Raw genomic sequence first — 20,134 nt, forward strand, 5'->3', positions numbered from 1 at the left:
CAAAACCCTCGCGATCTCCTCCCTCCGCTCCAAAATGTGGCGCCGCCACCTCCTCCGCCGCCTCCTGCCGTCTCCGGCCACCGCCGCCGCCGCCGCAACTACCTCCCCCTTGCCCGTGATCCGCCGCCTATCCACCGCCGCGGGCCCCAGCCCGACGGCGTCGCTCGCATCCTCCCTCGCGGGGGCGCTCGCCACGCTCTCCTCCACCCCGCCCCCGGCCACATCCCCGGACGCCTACTTCACCCTCCACTTCTCCGACGTCCGCCCCACCAACGCGCTGCTCGCCGAGACGCTCGCCCTCTCCCCGCCGGCCACGTCGCGGGCCGCCGCGGACCTCTTCCGGTTCCTCGTCCTCCGCCGCTCGCTCCACCCCTCCGACTCGGCACTCGCGCTCGTCGTCCGCCACCTCGCCCGCCGCCACGACTTCCCCGCGGTGCGGTCGCTCGTGCAGGAGTTCCCCTCCGCGCTCGGGCCCGCCACGCTCGACGCCTACCTCCTCCGCCTCGCCAGCGCCGGCCGCCCCACGGATGCGCTCAAGGTGTTCGACGAATTACCCCAGCAGCTTCGCACGCGCGAGGCGCTCACTTCTCTCGTCTCCGCCCTCTCGGCCGAGGGCTGGCCCTCGCATGCGGAGCGTGCTGTCAAGAAGGTCGCTAATGAGATCTTCCCTGATGACAATATCTGCACTTTCTTGGTATCCGGCTATGCCAATGCTGGGAAGCTTGACCATGCTCTAAGGTTGATTGGTGAGACTCGCCGTGGTGGGTTTCAGCCAGGACTGGATGCCTACAATGCGGTTCTTGATTGTATCTGCCGGCTCTGTCGCAAGAAGGACCCATTGAGGATGCCTGCGGAGGCAGAGAAGTTCTTAGTTGACATGGAGGCCAATGGCATTCCCCGCAATGCAGGTACCTTCCGGGTGCTGATCACCAATCTTTGCAAGATTCGCAAGACTGAGGATGCAATGAATCTGTTCCGGCGAATGGGTGAGTGGGGATGCTCACCAGATGCCGACACCTACTTGGTGCTTGTGAAAAGCTTGTACCAGGCTGCCCGGATTTCTGAAGGTGATGAGATGATGACATGGATGCGGTCTGCAGGGTTTGGTGATAAGCTCGATAGAAAGGCATATTATGGGTTTATCAAGATTTTATGTGGGATTGAAAGGGTTGAGCATGCTGTCAAGGTGTTCAGGATGATGAAAGGATATGGGCATGCACCTGGGACAAAGTCATATAGCTTGCTGATCGAGAAGTTGGCTAGGCATAACTTAGGAGATCGTGCAAATGCACTGTTCAGGGAAGCAGTGGCACGGGGTGTGACTGTGACCCCGGGTGTCTATAAGATTGATAAGAAATATGTGAAGGTAAAGAAGGAGAAGAAGTTGAAGAAGAGGCCGACTTTACCAGAGAAGATGAGATTGAAGAGCAAGAGGTTGTACAAGCTTAGAATGAGCTTTGTTAAGAAGCCTAGGCGTCGAATGCTCCGGGGTTGAGCAGGCCTTGGGTAATTTTCATACTCTTTCCTTTTTCTTTCCGGTTCAAACAATACTTTATTTGATTCAGTATTTGCTCTGGGATGGTCCTGTGGTTTTGCTGGAGATTAGTCCGTCATTTTGTTTTAATGTCTTAACAGACAGAAGTATTCTGAAAACTGACTTGTTTCAAGGGAGCTGATGCACAGAGATAGGACTTTGCTTAGAGCTGAGTTCTCCATTCCATCCCACTTAAGATGTGTTAAACATTAAATGTCCTCACAAATGTATAGAAAATGAGGTGGAGTGTAGTAAGGAACATTACATTGCTGAATAGGCTGTTAGGCTTTAAGTTGATAAATTGCACTTTCATCTAGGTGTATAAGAAGTTTTGGAACGAGGAGTTTTGGTAAGGACTAACTAACAAGGCAGGTTATTACAGCTGAGTAGTATTGCTCATTTCAAACCAAAATTAGTAATGCCATTAATCAGTACTTCAGTATATTAACCATGGATTCTCACAGCTGATAAATGATTTGGAATCACACTGATAGATATTGGGAAATCATGGTTTTTCTTCTTTTGTGCTATTTTGTTGTCTGAGTGTCATGGTTGGCATCACGTATAGCAGGAGGAGGCACAGGAGGAGTCCAGATCAGACTCCTTGAGGGCGCATGAGGGAGTCCAGGTCGGACTCCTTGTGGAGTCCAACTCGAATTAGCAGAGTTTGTTAGGATTAGATTACAAGTTAGTTTAGTTAAATTTCCATTAATATCCAGAGTTTGTTAGCGATACGTAGAGATGTAAGCCTATTTAAAGGGGCACAGATTAGACAATAAAGCAGTGACGAATTTATCTCTATTTCTCTCATCTTGTTCTCTGTTCTCTCATCTTCTTCACGTCGTCAGCCACGGGACGGCAGCCAACCGGGCTGCCAAGGCCGAGGCCCCCGATCTCCCATCGTTACCCTATTCGTTCTTACGCCGGAGCTCGTGACAACTTGGTATCAGAGCTCATGGCAGATAACACAGCAAATATTCAATCGCTCCTGGAGCCGACCGATCCACTCGCCAAGCTGCAGGAGACCATGGCGGATGTCCTCAATGGCATCTCGCGATTGGCATCCAAATCAGACTTGGCAGACCTCAGCCGCTCTGTTGCGGTGGCTACCTCACGCATTACATCGCTCGAACAGCTGGCCTCATCGTCATCAGGAACGTCGGGCGCAGCTCCACGCCTCGGCGGAAGCGGAATTCTGGGATCCCAGCCAATAGCTGCGCTTCGGCAGCAGGGTGCTGGACAATAGCATGACTCCACAGGTCCGATAACAGGAGGAGGAGGCATCCCCCGTTTCTACAAACTCGAATTTCCTAAATTCGATGGCAAGGAGGACCCCCTCAATTGGCTCAATCACTGTGAACAGTTCTTCAGAGGGCAGAAAACTGATGCTGGCGATCGCGTATGGCTGGCAACTTACCATCTCACGGGCGAAGCTCATGATTGGTATTTTCACTATGAGAAACATCAGGGGCCCCTGATTGGGACGCTTTAAGGAATTATGCCACATTCAGTTTGTTCCACCCATCCGAAGTAATCCCCTCGGTGAAATTAAACGACTCACACAGACGTCAACGGTGGTGGCCTATCAAGCTAAATTCCTCACATTGACCAGCCGCACCACAGAACTTTTATCCGAGAACCAGCTTGTACAGCTCTTCACGGCCGGCTTACGTGAGGACTTAGCGATCGACGTCGAGCTCAACAAACCAGAGGATTTACAAGAAACCATGAGCCTTGCTCGCACCTACGAGCGCAAAGCAGCTCGAACTAGCGGCACAACCAAGGCGGCGGGCCGCGCGTATTTCTGGGGCGGCACAACCAACATGTCTACACCAGCTACAGCAACTCCGACACCGGATCCGCCCAGCGACAATGGTCAGCGTCAATTTCGTCGCTTGTCACCTGCGGAATTGGCAGAACGTCGTCGCCAAGGATTATGCTACAATTGCGACGAGAAGTTCGTACGGGGCCACAAGTGCGCGCGCCTATTTTACATCGAATATGATGACTCGGTATCTGACGATGACGCGGTCGGCGACACCACCAACGACGACGACCCATGTGTGTCCCTTCACGCACTCTTAGGCGTTGGTGGCGGTAGTACCATGCACTTGTCGGTTACCATTAATGGCATCCGCGTCGTCGCGCTGGTTGATTCCGGCTCCACCCACAACTTCATCCACTCTGAGCTAGCGCACCGTTTGAACCTTCCCATAGAACCAGTGCGCGAGGTGGTCGCAAATGGCGACCGCATAGCCAGCCTAGGGAGTTGCCGCAATCTGCCTTTATCGATTGATGGTGAAAGCTTTCGTATCAACTGCTTCGCACTCGACCTGTGCGCCGTGGATCTCATCCTTGGCACGGAGTGGCTGCAGTCGCTGGGACCGGTGCTCTGGGATTTCCAGAACATGCACATGGTGATCTGGCGCGACACGCCCGAGGTGACGTTCTATGGCCTCGCCAACAGTGGGGCACCCCGATGCGCTGCGATCGACACCAACGACTTCATGACACACCTCTTGGCGGAATTTGATGGTCTTTTCACCGAGCCTAGCGGCCTGCCCCCGGCTCGATCAATTGACCACCGCATACACCTCAAGCTGGACATTGCACCCATCGCTGTTCGACCATATCGATACCCACAGCTACAGAAGGACGAGCTGGAACGACAGTGCGCCGCAATGATTCATCAAGGCATTATTCGGCCAAGTACTTCACCTTTTTCGTCATCGGTACTCCTGGTGCGCAAACAGGACGGGTCATGGCGCTTCTGCGTCGATTGCCGGGCACTCAACACAACCACAGCCAAGGATAAATTTCCGATCCCCATCGTCGACGAACTCCTCGATGAACTCCGTGGTGCACGCTTCTTCTCCAAGTTGGACCTGCGATCCGGCTACCATCAAGTTCGGATGCACAAAGATGACATATACAAGACTGCATTCCGCACACACCAAGGGCACTTCGAGTTCCTCGTCATGCCGTTTGGTCTCACCAATGCCCCGGCAACGTTCCAAGCACTCATGAACACCATCCTCACGCCATTTCTTCGTCGTTTCGTGCTTGTTTTTTTCGATGACATCCTGATTTACAGTTGCACATGGTCTGAGCACCTACAGCATGTCCGCGCCGTCTTGAGCACGATCCGAACCAACAATCTCGTCCTCAAGCGTTCCAAGTGCCACTTCGGCGAACGCCAAGTGCACTACTTGGGACATGTGGTCTCCGCCAACGGCATTGCGATGGACGAACAGAAGGTACACACAGTGTGGGATTGGCCGACAACCCGCTCGGTTCGCCAAGTACGCGGCTTCCTCGGGCTGGCCGGCTACTACCGCAAGTTCATCCGCAACTATGGTGCCATCGCTGCTCCGCTCACGGCGTTGCTCAAACACGAAGCTTTTCGGTGGATGCTCGAGGCTGATGCGGCGTTTGCCGCCCTCAAGACAGCACTATCCTCGGCACTGGTGCTCCAGCTGCCAGACTTCACCAAGCCCTTCACGGTGGAATGCGACGCATCTGGGTCTGGTATCGGCACTGTTCTACACCAAGGCGCTGGCCCCCTAGCATTCTTCAGCCGACCGCTCGCTCCACGCCATGCCGGCCTCGCGGCCTACGAGCGTGAACTCATCGGCTTGGTCTAGGTGATTCGGCACTGGCGCGCATACCTGTGGGGCAGACCGTTCCTCTTGCGCACGGACCACTATAGCTTGAAATTCTTGCTGGACCAACGCTTGTCCACCATCCCACAACATCGATGGGTAAGCAAGCTCATGGGGTTCGACTTCACCGTCGAGTTTCAACCAGGCCGCACCAATGTGGTGGCCGATGCACTCTCGCGTCGCGAGGACGACGCGCCAACCGCCTTACTCGCCATCACGGGACCCGTCTTCAAGGTGTTCGATGACCTACGCGCCGAAATCGCGGCAACACCGGAGCTGTCGTCTCTTCGTGACAAGGTGGTGGCCAGCGAGCACGGCCCATCATGGTCCTTCAAGGACGGTCTCATCATCAAGAAGGACAGGGTGTTCGTGTCAGCAACCTCGCCCACGTTACCGGTACTACTCGACGTTGCCCACACTGGACACGAAGGGGTGGAGCGTACTCTACATCGACTTCGTGCCGACTTTGCTGTTCCCGGAGCAAAACAAGTGGTGCAGGAATTTGTCCGCACATGCCCTGTATGTCAGTGCAACAAGACGGAACATTTGCACCCAGCTGGCCTGCTCCAACCCCTTCCTGTGCCGGTCCGCGTGTGGGAAGATATCTCCATGGACTTCATCGAAGGCCTGCCCTGCGTCCATGGCAAGTCTGTCATCCTCACTGTCATTGACAGGCTGTCCAAGTACGCCCATTTCATTCCCTTGGGGCACCCATACACAGCAACGTCGGTAGCTCAGGCGTTCTTCAATGACATCATGCGCCTCCACGGTATCCCTTGCTCTATTGTCAGTGACCGTGACACAGTGTTCACCAGCGCCTTTTGGACCGAGCTGTTTCGATTATTCGGCGTGAAGCTCAATCTAAGTTCGGCTTTCCACCCCCAAAGTGATGGACAGTCGGAAGCCGCCAACAGAGTGACAGTGGCTGCGGTGGCTCCCTTGGGCCGAATATTGCTTCAACATGGCTTTCCAGAGCTCCCTCAAGTCGACGCCGTTCGAAGTGGTTTATGGTCGTGCACCCCCTGCACTCCGTGCCTTTGACCGGGGATCTATGCGTGTTCCCGCTGTGGAGCAAGCTCTGCGCGACAGGGATGCATTCCTCATTGAGATCAGGGAACGACTACTCCAGGCTCAAGACTATGCCAAACTGTATTATGACGACAACCACCGCGATGTGGCATTTGGCATCGACGACTGGGTGTGGGTGCGTCTACTTCATCGGCAAGCTGCGTCGCTCCCAGGCTTCAGCCGGGGTAAACTGTCACCAAGGTTCTACGGCCCCTACAAGATCACGGCACGCATCGGAGACGTGGCCTACCGTCTGCAGCTCCCGGCGTCGGCTCGCATTCACGACGTCTTCCATGTCGGGGTTCTTAAACCATACCATGGTTCGCCGCCAAAACAGGTACCTGCTCTGCCGCCATTGGAACATGGTCGCGTTTTGCCGATACCGGTAAAAGCCATTCACGGTCGACTAGCGCGTGGGATTCACGAAGTTCTTATTCAGTGGGACGGCAAACCACCAGCGGATGCCACGTGGGAGTCAGAGGAAGACATTCGACGCTGCTTTCCCCAGCTCCAGCTCGAGGACAAGCTATTTCGGAAGGACGGGAGAGATGTCATGGTTGGCATCACGTATAGCAGGAGGAGGCACAGGAGGAGTCCAGATCAGACTCCTTGAGGGCGCATGAGGGAGTCCAGGTCGGACTCCTTGTGGAGTCCAACTCGAATTAGCAGAGTTTGTTAGGATTAGATTACAAGTTAGTTTAGTTAAATTTCCATTAATATCCAGAGTTTGTTAGCGATACGTAAAGATGTAAGCCTATTTAAAGGGGCACAGATTAGACAATAAAGCAGCGACGAATTTATCTCTATTTCTCTCATCTTGTTCTCTGTTCTCTCATCTTCTTCACGTCGTCAGCCACGGGACGGCAGCCAACCGGGCTGCCAAGGCCGAGGCCCCCGATCTCCCATCGTTACCCTATTCGTTCTTACGCCGGAGCTCGTGACACTGAGGGGTTTTGATGCTATCCTTGCAGTGGAAACTATAAAAATTAAAGCACATGGAATCACTAATGGCCTGATTTGCAACCACCGACTACTTGTCTACTTACAATACTACATTTCTAACAAAAGAGTATATGCTTCAAAAGATTAATAGAGTATAGAAGCACTAGCCGTTATTTCTTCGGTGCATTGAAACAGTGGTTACAAGCATATATTACTAAGTATCGAGGAAAAGTTACTAGCTATTGCACACATGTAGTGGAAAAAACACTAGCATTATGTTCTGTGTTGTGTTGTATCATGAGATTACCCTTTCAAACTTTGCTTCCCACAGTCCAAACTAGTGCTTCTTGTTCTTAAACTTGTTCTGTCATTATTATTCCTTAATTAACAGTGACTACACTTTGTGGGAATTTAACTTCAAACACCATTCTCATTGTTAAGTTGCAAATGCTCAAAGCTTATGTAGTATGACTATGCTCGATGGAGGCAGTAGTACCATGGACCAAATTGCTGCTACAAAATTTATGTGTCTTAATCTATTGACCCTTCCTTGCCCTTTTGTTACCTAATCAGGTTGTTAGTCAGTGTAGGAGCAATGCTATAATCATGTGGTCAAAATTGACGTGTCCTGCACTACTGCTATCTGCCTTCCGTGTTTATGCTGCAAGATAGTGAATAAACATTCGTACCTGAAACCTTATTTTGGCTTTTTATGCAATAGTTCTGCACACAAGTGCAGCATGGATGACTGGATGTACAGTTGCTCCTACGGGACCATCTAGGTGTTTTCTGAATTTGTTATGTTATCACTCTCTTCTTGTATGCAATTTTGCATGCTTGCTACCTTGTCATCTGCATATTTCCACTCCAAATTTATTTCATTACTCAAACAAAACAATAAAGCTTGGTGTAGTTAAATTAGATTAGTTCTTACCGTGGTGCACAGTTTTCTGATATATTACTAATGACTGTTCTAATTACCTAACTGTTCAGTTGGAGCGGATGATCATGGAAAGGGAGAACCAGAAAGAGGCCATTTATGATTTTGAAGAGCAGAAATTTGGCGTCCTTCATTTTTGCCGCCATTATGAGTGGCTAACCGAAAACAACATTTTTCTGATCGGAAGGCCTCGTGTGGTTTCTATCTCTTCAATTGCTGACACTTTGTTATGTTCTGCACAACGCCTTGTGTTTCATTAACACAAATAATGAATGTATCATTTCACTTAAATTTATGTTCACCACATTGTTGAGAGGAAACCTCTAGGGTACGATGAGGCAAACTTGTTGCAGATCCGTTGTTGATATCGTTTGAGCAATGTTTTATACATCATCCTGCCGAAACTACCAACTCGATCCTTTCACCTGTGTGAGAATGTGCTCACAGAAGAGCTTGAATGCATGAGCTCTGATCAACAATTCCAACTCCACTCAGCTGGAAAATGGCATATTGCTGTGGGACCTTCTACTTATCTGCTGCCGATTGATTGATTGATGCTGAGTCACGTCAGAATTTAGGTCTCGGCGATTGGGTTCTGCCCGGATGAGCTGAAACAGTTGAGGAGATCACCGGTGCACATTTGGCTTCCTTTTCTCAGATTTCCATCAGGCAGGCAAATGCCATTCATCCATCTCTGCTTGCTTTTGTTCCAGGAGCTGGGGCACTTGTTTTGCGTGCACTGGTTCTTCTTTTTCTGCTGGAGAAAAAGCTGTAATCTCACAGGCCAATCTTGGATCAAGTGATACCATCCACATCATGATACAAGGGACTATCACTTTGCTTGGAGATAGCAAAAACAATGGGCTTCTGGGACCCTTGCTGTTGCTCCCTTTGTCCTCATTGGCATAGTTTGATGCACCAACAAGTGCTTTGATGAGAGGCAACTGGAAAAGAAGAAGGCAAAATACAGGCAAATCAAAAAGGGGTTTTGATCTGAATTGTTAGCTTCTAAGTAAACAAATAAATTCTGCTGGGTAATCTGAGGTAAGAATTCATTGTTGTCTGCTTTACGTGGTTCAAGCATCAACTTTAAGACCATTTTTGCAGCCTATAAATTTTTTTATCCAAGTCTTAGGGAAATTGAACTATTCCCTCTCAAAAACGGGGGATTTCCTGCTGAATGTATGATGGCCTTTCGGAGGCTGGGCTTTAGCATTTCCAACCAAATTACAGCAGTAATTAATCCATGTAAATTTCTTTTCACCCTTGTGGTATACTAGTTCAACTGCATTACTGCAAAGAAAGATGATAAAGTGGGGAACCCTATTTACTTATGCGCAAGTCTTGGGGAAGGCATGATGAGTTCTTGGTTTGTCCTAATTTATGGATTGACAGCTCACCAACCTTGGACCCTGCCCATTGTTTCCCCAGGGCACTTTCTCTATCCCAATATGAGCATATTTTTTCTGCACAGTAGGACAAACAGTATGTTGATAGGGATTGATTTGGCCCTTAAATAATTGAGGAAACAAAAGCTCACATCCCTAAAAAGCAGTCTCTCTCATCAAAAAAGGATTTTTATATGCACCCAGCAAATGTTTGGTTGTTGAGCTTCCAAAACTGGGGGCCTCTTGGCACTTGAATGCTGCTGGGACATGCTAGAAAATTGCCATCTTACCATGGTGCTTACCAATAAGCCAACCAAATGGTTCTCAAGAAGCTCTGCATTTACCCCAATCAAATCAGCTGGAGAGGAGGAGGATGTGATTCAGTTGCCTATATTTTGATGCAGCAATCATTCCATCTCTGAACTTAAGCCGCGGAGGCACGTAAGCTTGAGAATGACATGTCTGTCCATGTCATCATCTCAAAGCTTGTATGGCTGCAAATGTAAAAGAATCCATGAAAATTTAAGCAAGTTATCCAGTGGCTTAATGAAATGATTTATCAAAGTATACCAAATCCAACTTGTAAACGTACGTGTCTGTATCCAGGTAAGAAGGGTGAAATGGATTATCTCTGTGTCTAGAAGAATTAGTATGATATATTTGAGTTGAGAAGTGCTGAGTATGTCTGCTTCAAGGTAAGAACAGCTTAACTGTGATCAAAATTTTGAGAAAATGTTTCAGCATTTATGGATTGTTTGACATGGTAAGCTTCCTAGATGAAAAATATAAGAATCACATAATATTAAATTGTGACGAAACGTGGAAGAAAAGAACTCTGCAAACATACAAGACTGCAGGCAATTGGCATGCTTCATATACCACTATCATCTGAAATTAAAAAAAAATGTTTGTTTGCATGAACAAGTAGTAGATCTAGTCAGATAGTAGGACCAACATTTATAATAATAGGTAATTTGAAGCAGGAGTGAAACTTACCAAAGCAAGCAAAAGAAGTTGTAATTCTATTCGGGGGCACATTCCTACAGTTTTGTCTAGTTCCTTTTAAAAAAAAACTATGCAAATTTGGATGAAAATTTGGTGCAAGTGAACCAAACTTTTCCGTGAATTGACTACTGATCACACTGGAAATGACAGGATAATAGCTTGTTTCAGGAACCTTGGAAACATGAATTTTGTTTGACCAAATGTTAAAGTCTCAGGCAACCTTCATGAGAAGACATTATTTTGTGGTATGCAAATGTGGCACAATCAATTTTGTTTTGATTCTCAGATAGGACTAACGAACTAAAATTTTCATCTTTGTCCCTCACAGATTAGATTTGATTTTGGAACATTTCTATAATACTATTAGAATAGATTGGAATCTGGTTTGGGAATCGTACACGAATAAGCAATGAAGTGCATCAGAAACGTTTTCTTGATAACTTTTCATGTTGCTCTGGAAAAAAAATTCATGCTCATTTAATGGCCTAACTGAAAAGGTCTCATGATTTCTCTGTATTTGTGTTTTTCAATTGATATGTTGCCAAAATGAAAATTGTCTGTAGTCCAACAGATGCATCTCTATCCTCATGTAGCTCATGCCTCATAATTCATCTTGTTTGCTAGTAAAATAAGTAGGATTTGTATTCCATATTATTTTCAAAAGAATCTGAAGCAGGATAAGAATGGTATGCATGGAATTGTACTTTTGTGATCAGGAACACTGAGCAACATAACACAGGCTACACCAATTGTGGATGGGAAAAAAGGTGAGGAGAAAAACAAATGGATTTTAGGGTGTCAACAGCATGGACCATGGACCCTCCATGCTTAATACAATTGCTTGTCATGCATCCCCTCTGTCGTTTGCAAATGCAGACAGGAGCTCCATCGTTTTCTGAAAAAAGATGAGGAGGACCGCAAGCGCCCTTGCAACTTGTACCAGCAACAACACGGCAGCTGACAAAATTCTTCAACCTCTTTCGGATGCCATAGCAAAATCTTAAGCCCCATTTTTGCTTATGCTTATAATAATAAGCTAAAATTTAAATTTTTATCTTAATTTGAAGTTGATTTAGTGTTTTTCATCGAAGTTTATGCACCAACCTTAACTTTTAGATCGCTAAGAATACATATATAAAAGTTTTATTTATAAATTATTTTTTATTTATAAATATGCCGTTTGTCTTTTTTTCATTAAAAGCCAAACAATAATCACCCCAAGAAAAGAAACTAAAAATCGGCTCTAAAAGCAAAGGAAAAAACATAACAAAATGGCATACGGAGTATGAAGTACGGGTTCTAAAAACAAGCCATTTATGATCATTCATGTAAACATCTATATGTAAAAAAATGCATAACTATTTAAATGCTTATATTTTAAAGTTGAACCATAATACTATCCCGCCCCTAAAAAACTTTATTTTTCGATTTCTATGTCCAACGTTTAACCATCTGTCTTATTTACAAAAATTCTAGAAAAAATTTTAAAAAATAATCACGTGTAAAGTACTACTAATAATAAAAAAAATTAATCATAAAAAAAATTAAATAAGACGAAAAGTCTAAACTGAAAAATAAACTTATTTTAGATGGAGAAAGTACCATAATAAGAGAATATGACGAGAAAATTACACGTTTGCCACAACTAAGTTAGATGGCATCCTTCTGTCACATATTTCATTGGTTTCATCAATATGTGAATAACCATTTTTTTAGAAACATCAAACTCTAGTAAGGTCAAAGGTGGGCGAACAACCAAAAATAATTTATACATAAAAAACATATTCTATATAATTTGTATTTGAACAATGCTGAAAAATTGACAACAATGAAAAATCTTAGTATCAACTTTAAAATTAAGTTTTAAAATTCAAATTTCGATTAAGATTAAACAAGCAAATAAATAGGAGATGAGATTAATTAAGAATAGTCATTAGCATGGAGGAGTTCAAAACAGTCCAATCAGCGTACGCAAATCAAGAATAGTCATTAGCATGTGATTAATTAAGTATTAGTTATTATAAACTTAAAAAATAGATTAATATGATTTTTTAAAACAACTTTAGTATAAACTTTTTTAGCAAAAAATACATCATTTAATAGTTTGGGAAGATGAAAAAGAGATGGATTTTAAAGTCAACCGTGATTATATTTAAACGAGCCCTTTGTCTCGCGGTGAGGAAGGTACTTTCTTCGTAAAAAACAACTTTTTGGTTTCTGTATCAATCGTTTGGCCATCCATCTTATTTAAAAAAAATTAAATTTTTTTAAAAAAATATATACTATTTATGTTTTATTATCTAATAAAAATAAAATTATTAATCGTAAAATTTTTTTAATAAGACGAAGAGTTAAACATTTTATTTAAAAACTGAAAAGTTGATTTGTTTTAAGACGGAGGGAGCGGAGGAGAAGCCGGAGTTGCGATAAGGATGAGGCGAGGACATCCTCACGTGCATTTCAGCTCTGGACAAACGGACGCAACAAACAAAAAATAAAGGCATTTGAAGAGGATTAGAAGATAGTTAAGTTAAGAGACCTTGAAGAAAAACAGAATAAATAAAGGCAATATAAAAGAAAGAAGAAGAAACAGCAGCAGCAGCATATTCAGTCCACGGAGAATTCAGATCAAAACAAGGTGTTTTTTTTCCCTTCTCAGTTACCCCTCCTCGTCTTTCAGATGCAGAAGTCCACCATCTTCTTTAATTATTCCCCTCTTAATTTAGTTCCTTTAATTAACAAACAAATTTCTCAAGTACAGTTGAGATAAAGAAGGAAAATTTCCTTATTTAATAACAAACTTACAAGTACAGTTGCAATTTTTTTAAAAAGAAAATCATATGCATGTAGCAGCATGTGCTGTGCGTGTATGTATATAGGTGTGTCAGTGTGTGTTTAGCCTCCTGCGTCTTCTGGCTTCTTTTATACCCTTCCCTTGTTCGCTTCCGGCTTGGCAACAGAGGAGGAGGAGGGCAAATGCTCGGCGCCGCTCCGGTGAGTTCATCGGATCCCGGCCGGCCGGCCGGCCGGCCTGCATCTTCTTTGATTTTTGGCTGTGCTCCTGCGATGCGATCTTGGCCCAGTTCTTGGTTTGGTTTGGTTTGGTTTGGGGGAGATGAGGAGATTATGCGGAAACCGCCGCCATGGGCTGCAATTCTCCTCCTCGTCGTGGAGATTAGTCGTGCCCTGGAGTTGTTGATTAATGCGGAAGATTGGTTTGCTGATTTGTGTGGCGGCGAACTGAGATTGTCGCCATGGGAGGTGGGGGTTTAGTCTTCTTGAGATAATGCGGTCAGTTGCATGTGTTCGTGCATCAAAGATTCGTTTTTTTTTTTTTGGGGGGGGGGGGGGGGCGGAATTGTGGGGATTGTGTGTGGTACCGCGTTCTTGATCCATCTGGGGAGCCATGGCGTGGCCGCCATCGCCTTACCCGAGCTCCTTTTCAGTTTCTTTCCTCTAGGGAGAAAAAAAAAGGTGTGCGAGGAATGGGGCCAAAGCTAGCAGCTTTTCAGTTCTCAGCATCTGCAATGGATTGTCTCCTGCTGTGTTTACCTTCCATTGGCAGTAAAATAGTTTTTTTTTGAGTGCTTTTATCTGTGAATTCTAAAACGAAAAAAAAGGTTGGAATCTTTGAACTGGTCTCACCTCAAATGATGGTTGATAGAGCTTGCGGTTACAACTGCCCTCTTCCTTATTTTTGGTTCCCCAGTTCTGGTCCATAGTAGTAAAAACAAGAAAGGCGGTCTGTTTTCTTTATTTGATCCTTCATGTTCTTTCAGCTAGTCTTGTTAACTCTCTGGAAAAATAATTTTGTTAACTGTTTGTAATTATTTGTAATGCCGAGTTCATTTTCTTTCTGCCATGCTTTCTTGTTTACCTTTAATTTAAGATATTTGGATTCAGAAGAGAAGATTAGGCTTAAATTTCTGTTGCTTTGGACTTAAGCAGTATTAATCATGAGTTCACTGTTTTTTGCAATCACCTTTGGAAGCTTGGCCCCTGTCGGGTCTCCCATGGTTCGTAAGTGGCTATTTGCATCTCAATGTCAGGATAGTTGTTTTGCACTATTGTGTTCTTAGATGTTTATGAGCTGATTTGTCAAGTAGTCTGTTTTAGTCCTTTGGGAAGTCTGTTTTGCTCTTCCATCAGTGGTTTCCAACTATTAACGTGCAACTGGTGAATTCTTTTCCCTGAAATTCGTACTAGATGTCAAACCAAGAATTAATGAAAGCAATGATAGATCCAACCTCCCTCCTGGATTATCAAATTCAACTAGGTTGCTGTCACATCGTATTGTACACCAGTCTATGCGTCCACATATTAACGTGAAGTATGTGTTCGCTTCATTCCTAATTTCTTTCATGTTGAGTGAAAATGTGTTTCTTCAATTTTCATTTCTTTTGGTCAAATTTTAATGGCATTGTTTTTATAGCGATTGCCATCAAGTTAGCATTTAATTGGTTATGCTAATAATAGCTGGAAGTCTGAAAATAGCTTGTAGTTGGATATCACATTAAATATATAATAAAAAAAACAGCATACCAGTTTTCTAGAAGAATGTCATCTTTCAAGTTTCTTGAGTACCACTTGCGTTCTAGAAAGGAACACCTTTCTGTAATACTCTACTTCAGGATAACTTTGCTATTTTGGAGTTATAGTTCTGTTTTTCAAATGTTTAATATTCAAGAAAAAATATTAGTAAAAGACTCTGCAATAACCAGTTCTAGTGACTTGCAATAGTTATTTCTCAATAATGGGAAAGCTCGCCTATGATGGAATCATGGAATATAAGATAAGAGGTTGGATGAGATTAGGTAATCATACAGTGCACAGGATAGATTATTTCTGCTCTACCAAATTTCATTGCATTCATAGCAAGAGAGAGAGAGAGAGAGAGAGAGAGAGAGAGAGTAAAAATGTTCTTTTCTTAGAGTAGGATATATGTTTAAAATTTGAAGTTCTTATGTCCTGCTGATGAATTGTATCATTTCTTCTGAATCTGCCTTTGGTAATGTATCTCTTCTTTTCTGTGCAGGAGTATTTTGGTGGATTAGTAAACTTAATATAGAGTTCTGGGCCAAAGAAAACAATGGAGAGGGAAATTTCTACCTTATATGAACCAAAAAGAAACAATGAAATTAGGATTTTTGAGAGTTCAGATGAGATGTCAACAGATCTGGCTGAGTATATCTCGCAAGTTTCAGAAATTTCTGTCAAAGAAAGGGGATTCTTTGCTATTGCCCTCTCTGGAGGTCCCCTTGTCAGCCTTTTGGGGTAATGTTGTTTCCTCATAGTATAACCATGTAACATGCTTTCTTTGCAAAAAGTTCAATACAGTGCTCATTTTTATCTGAACTTTTACTCTTTTTAATTGTAAAAAGGAAACTTTGTGAAGCGCCATACAACAAGACCCTGGATTGGTCTAAATGGTACATCTTCTGGTCTGATGAGCGCGCTGTAGCAAAGAATCATGCAGAAAGTAATTATAAGTTAACAAAAGAAGGGTTCCTGTCCAAGGTATGTGAATTTAGGAAATTTATTGCAAGTATTGTTTTGTTCAAATTAAACTGATTTTACTTATGTGTTTATTTATTATTTGAATGTAGAGAGTATTGATCAGATGGGAAATATACCTTGCATGATATCCACCATGCTGGTGTACTTATGCATCTTTGTGCTTTTTCATCAATATTTGTTTGGTGAAGTGATTTGATTTTGCAAGCTGTACATATCTCAGGATAATTAAAAACCTTGGATTCTGTACTTGTTTGTAGGATGGACTCGTATCCGGTTACTGTTCTGTCACGCATCTTGTTTCCTTGCTTGATTTATTTCAAGCCTAGGATCCTCAAGAATTATAGTTTCATTTCAGGATAGTTAAACAGACCAACCAGCATGTTTCAATTTTAACCAATGACCCCTTTTACAAGGTCAGGTTGAGAATTTAGGATATAATTTGGCTTTGCTCAGAATTGTATTGCTGACACCCAAACTCAGATCTTTATTTAGTGCGACTTATCCATTTTACTTTCCTTGATACCTCTGATATTAACACAAGATAGCAAGTCGTTTGATCTAGTTCTTCAATCCTGGGTCATGGGCCTGTTCAAAGAAAAATGGGGTCAGTTGGAATGTACCTTTGAGGTGCCTTTTACACCTTAGGCACTGACTGTCGATCTGGATAGGTGCTGCATCAAGGAGGCTAATTTGTCTTCTTGCAGTACCTTTTTTCTGAAATAGATCAGCATGCTGAGTTGCTGACCATTATGTTCAGACTCTGCATTATCCTTTGCCAACTGCGGGAACAGATTAAGGCTGCCTAACTACTGCTTTTATTGTTCCAACTACTCTTGAAGCTCCCACCATTCACTCCTTTTCATATCTTGTCAGGATCACCCCTGGCTAATTTTGTCAGAGTAAATGACTTATCCAAACTGCGACTTTAGTGGAACAGGATGATAGGCTACGAGGGGCACCTTTATTAAGTGGTCACAATCAAGCAATTACATGATTTATGTAGCATTCTCTTCCATTGCTCTATATTAACTTGGCTAAGAACCCAAGTAATTTACGGAAAGTTCTGGATATCCAGCTAGTTTTCAAAAGGATGGTGATTTTAGAAGCATCTAAAAGCTTTATTTAAGTTAGTAAATTTCCTCTTGCTGCTAGCATTAATGTTGCATGATATTATTGCTTTGTGCTTTTGGTTATAGAATATGTCGTACTGTATGCCTATATGCCATTGCCATTTCATACTACCGAAATCTCCATGCTTGATTTAACTTGCACCATATAAGCAAATAGCATGTGGTAATTGTTGTTTGTTATAGGTTGGTCCATGAGGACGCTGAAAGAATTCTTTAACATCACTGTATTATGGTTCAGACTTCAGATAACTCATTCACTTGTTTTGCTAAGATAATGATTTGTTTCATTTGCATGGTTCTTTATTATAGGTACCTATTCTCAATGGCCATGTCTACTCTATAAACGACAACGCCACGGTGGAGGACGCAGCAACTGATTACGAATTCGTCATCAGGCAGCTGGTCAAGATCCGCACGATTGGAGTTTCAGAGAGCAACGATTGCCCCAAGTTCGACCTGATTCTCCTTGTCATGGGCTCTGATGGACATGTTGCCTCACTGTTCCCCAATCACCCAGCCCTTGAGCTGAAAGACGACTGGGTCACCTACATCACTGACTCTCCCCAGCCTCCACCTGAGCGGATCACCTTCACTCTCCCGGTGATAAACTCGGCTTCGAACATCGTGATAGTCGCTACCGGCGACGACAGATCGGAGGCCGTCCACTTGGCCATCTCTGACAATGCTGATGCTTCAGACACCCCCTCATCGCTGCCGGCAAGAATGGTTCAGCCAACAGACGGCAAGCTGGTGTGGTTCTTGGACAAGGCAGCTGCGTCTTCCCTGGAGGCTGGCAACGATGATGCCTTTGGGCAGCATCATCGTGAGTACTAACACCAATCATCGAAAGAGCATTCCTTTTTTCCTGTGGATGAAGAAAGGTGTGTGCGTGTGTAAGTAGGCTGGGTTTGGTATGATTAAGAAGTTCATGGTGTTTGCCTTCCCGTTTAGCAGAATGCTTGTGGCATTTAGTTTTTGTGGAGGGTTCGTTCAGGGAGAGCATTGAGGTGTGTTTTGTTCCTTTTTGGCAAATTGGAGATGGTTTTAGAGCGAAGAGGATGTGTGTCTGGTGTTGAGAACCTAAACTGAAAACACCAAATTTGATTAGTGGTGGTATGATATTATTTGTTGCATTATATTTAGTTCAAAATTAAGTTTATATTAAATTCGGTATTATTTCATATCATGCATAGCACCCTTTTTGCTGTACCAAATCCTGGAGATACCAAAGCCTTACCAAATGCCAGTTTAATTTATCTTTTGGCACTGCTTATGTGGGTGGCTAAGTGGAATTGGACAGAACACGTATGGTCAAATCTGTCAGTTTTTGGTCCAACAACTCGTATTCATTTACACAAAATCGGTAAACTCTTTTTTCACTTTTGCTTACACCTGGAAACCAAAATGTGAAATTTTAGTTTAAATTTAGAGTGTATTTTAGGGGTTTTTAATCGTATTTCATTTTTAGTCTTGACTTTTAAATTGCTAAAAACACATATAAAGTTTTATTCATAAATTGTTTTTTATTTGCAAATATGACGTTTGACATTTTCCTAAACAGCATATTTATAAATGAAAAATGTTTTATGAATAAATTTTTTATACATGTTTTTAGCGATCTAAAAGTAAATATAAAAAATAAAGTATGTTAAAAAAACTCTAAAAATAACTCCAAAATTAAGGTTGAAAATTCAAATTGAGTTATAAGTATAAATAGAAAGCAAAAATATAAGGGTAAGTCAAATGCATTTCACTCTCCATGTGTAAATATACGACATTGGATGTAAAAAAGGAGGGAGTATAATTTATATGCACACACAATTCTGGTTTTCCTTGTCTAATATAGGCTTAAAAATTAAATGTTTGATTCATCGCAAATGGAGCATTTATTCAACACATAAGATATATAACTTCCTCACACAAAAATGCATTTAATGTGTACCATATGGTTCAAAAGACATAAATATTGTAACACATAGTATATTGAGAATTAAATGTAACGCGTTCTATATGGTTCGGAAATAAATGCTTGCCTCATAGCAAATTGAGAATTTATGCACGGTATGATGATATATCTAATGTGTACTATATGGCTCAAAGAAACATATATTCGCTTCATTAATTGATATATTTAATGTGGACAACTATGTAATTATTATTCAACAGTTTGTATGCTCATCCTCTATTTAAGCAAAGGATGATCGATAACTGCAACCATACTTACTTAGCTAGTAGGAAACATCGATAGAAATCAACTTCCATGGCAATTCTGAGGTGCAATGTTTCAAGGGCTTCGTTCCTAGTGACTCTCGTGCTGATTGCAACCCTGCTCTCTCCAACTGTTTGCTACGCACGTAATTAATCCATTTTTTCTGGTACCCTGCACATCGAGGTGTTCTTCTTCTCGTTTTAATTATCGTCAAAATTAACCTGACCAACTTAACCAATTTGTCACACAGATGATCAGGCCAAGACGGTGTGCACAGAGATGAACAGGTGCACGACGGAGAGATGCCAAGCCAAGTGCCTGCGTGATGGCCGGGAGGTAGCGTCTGAATACTGCGGCGAATCTAATTCTGAATGTTGCTGCACTTTTTCACTTCATCTAACCTAAATGACAATATATCGAAAAGAGGGATGAGCTTTCTTCATCCTTAATCGATGTGTCGTCACTTTTTCGTCACTTTTACTACCGTAAGGGGATCTCCATGATGAGGATCCAATAAACTTGGCATCGTGTTAGTGGCAAAAAAAAAAAGAAAAGTTGATGTTGTTGTGAAGGTCTTAACTCCTGAATTAGTGAGAAATTTTCCGAGCCCTGTTCATCCCTATAACCAATTTTATCATTCATCGGCTGCGTTCATTTCAACTTGTTAGGCTAAACTCTTCTTCGGTTTTCGTTAGCACGTTTTTCAAACTACTAAATTATGTATATCGTGCAAAAGTTT

At 43.3% G+C, this 20,134-nt stretch overlaps 2 protein-coding genes across 4 annotated transcripts; both read left to right on the forward strand.

The window, feature by feature from the left end:
- The first annotated feature begins 11 nt into the window (after positions 1-11).
- Positions 12-9,462, forward strand: LOC102722975 (pentatricopeptide repeat-containing protein PNM1, mitochondrial). The gene is made up of 2 exons (XM_015839230.2): positions 12-1,506; positions 8,200-9,462. Exon 1 carries the CDS (start codon positions 35-37, stop codon positions 1,493-1,495), a length of 1,461 nt encoding a protein of 486 aa, XP_015694716.2. The 5' UTR covers positions 12-34; the 3' UTR covers positions 1,496-1,506; positions 8,200-9,462.
- A 3,557-nt stretch (positions 9,463-13,019) lies between these two features.
- On the forward strand, positions 13,020-18,319 carry LOC102704717 (probable 6-phosphogluconolactonase 2). 3 transcript variants are annotated; one of them, XM_015839892.2, is made up of 4 exons: positions 13,020-13,177; positions 15,575-15,813; positions 15,921-16,056; positions 17,496-18,319. In XM_015839892.2, the coding sequence occupies exons 2-4, from the start codon at positions 15,629-15,631 to the stop codon at positions 18,018-18,020; spliced, it is 846 nt and encodes a 281-aa protein (XP_015695378.1). In that variant the 5' UTR covers positions 13,020-13,177; positions 15,575-15,628; the 3' UTR covers positions 18,021-18,319. The 3 variants fall into 3 exon arrangements, with proteins under 3 accessions (XP_015695378.1, XP_006657929.1, XP_006657930.1); XM_006657866.3 differs by lacking the exon at positions 13,020-13,177 and adding an exon at positions 13,344-13,533; XM_006657867.3 differs by lacking the exon at positions 13,020-13,177 and adding an exon at positions 14,465-14,869.
- The last annotated feature ends 1,815 nt before the right edge of the window (positions 18,320-20,134 follow it).

Source organism: Oryza brachyantha, chromosome 7 (assembly GCF_000231095.2).
Source record: "Oryza brachyantha chromosome 7, ObraRS2, whole genome shotgun sequence".
In the NCBI taxonomy this organism is placed as follows: Eukaryota; Viridiplantae; Streptophyta; class Magnoliopsida; order Poales; family Poaceae; genus Oryza; species Oryza brachyantha.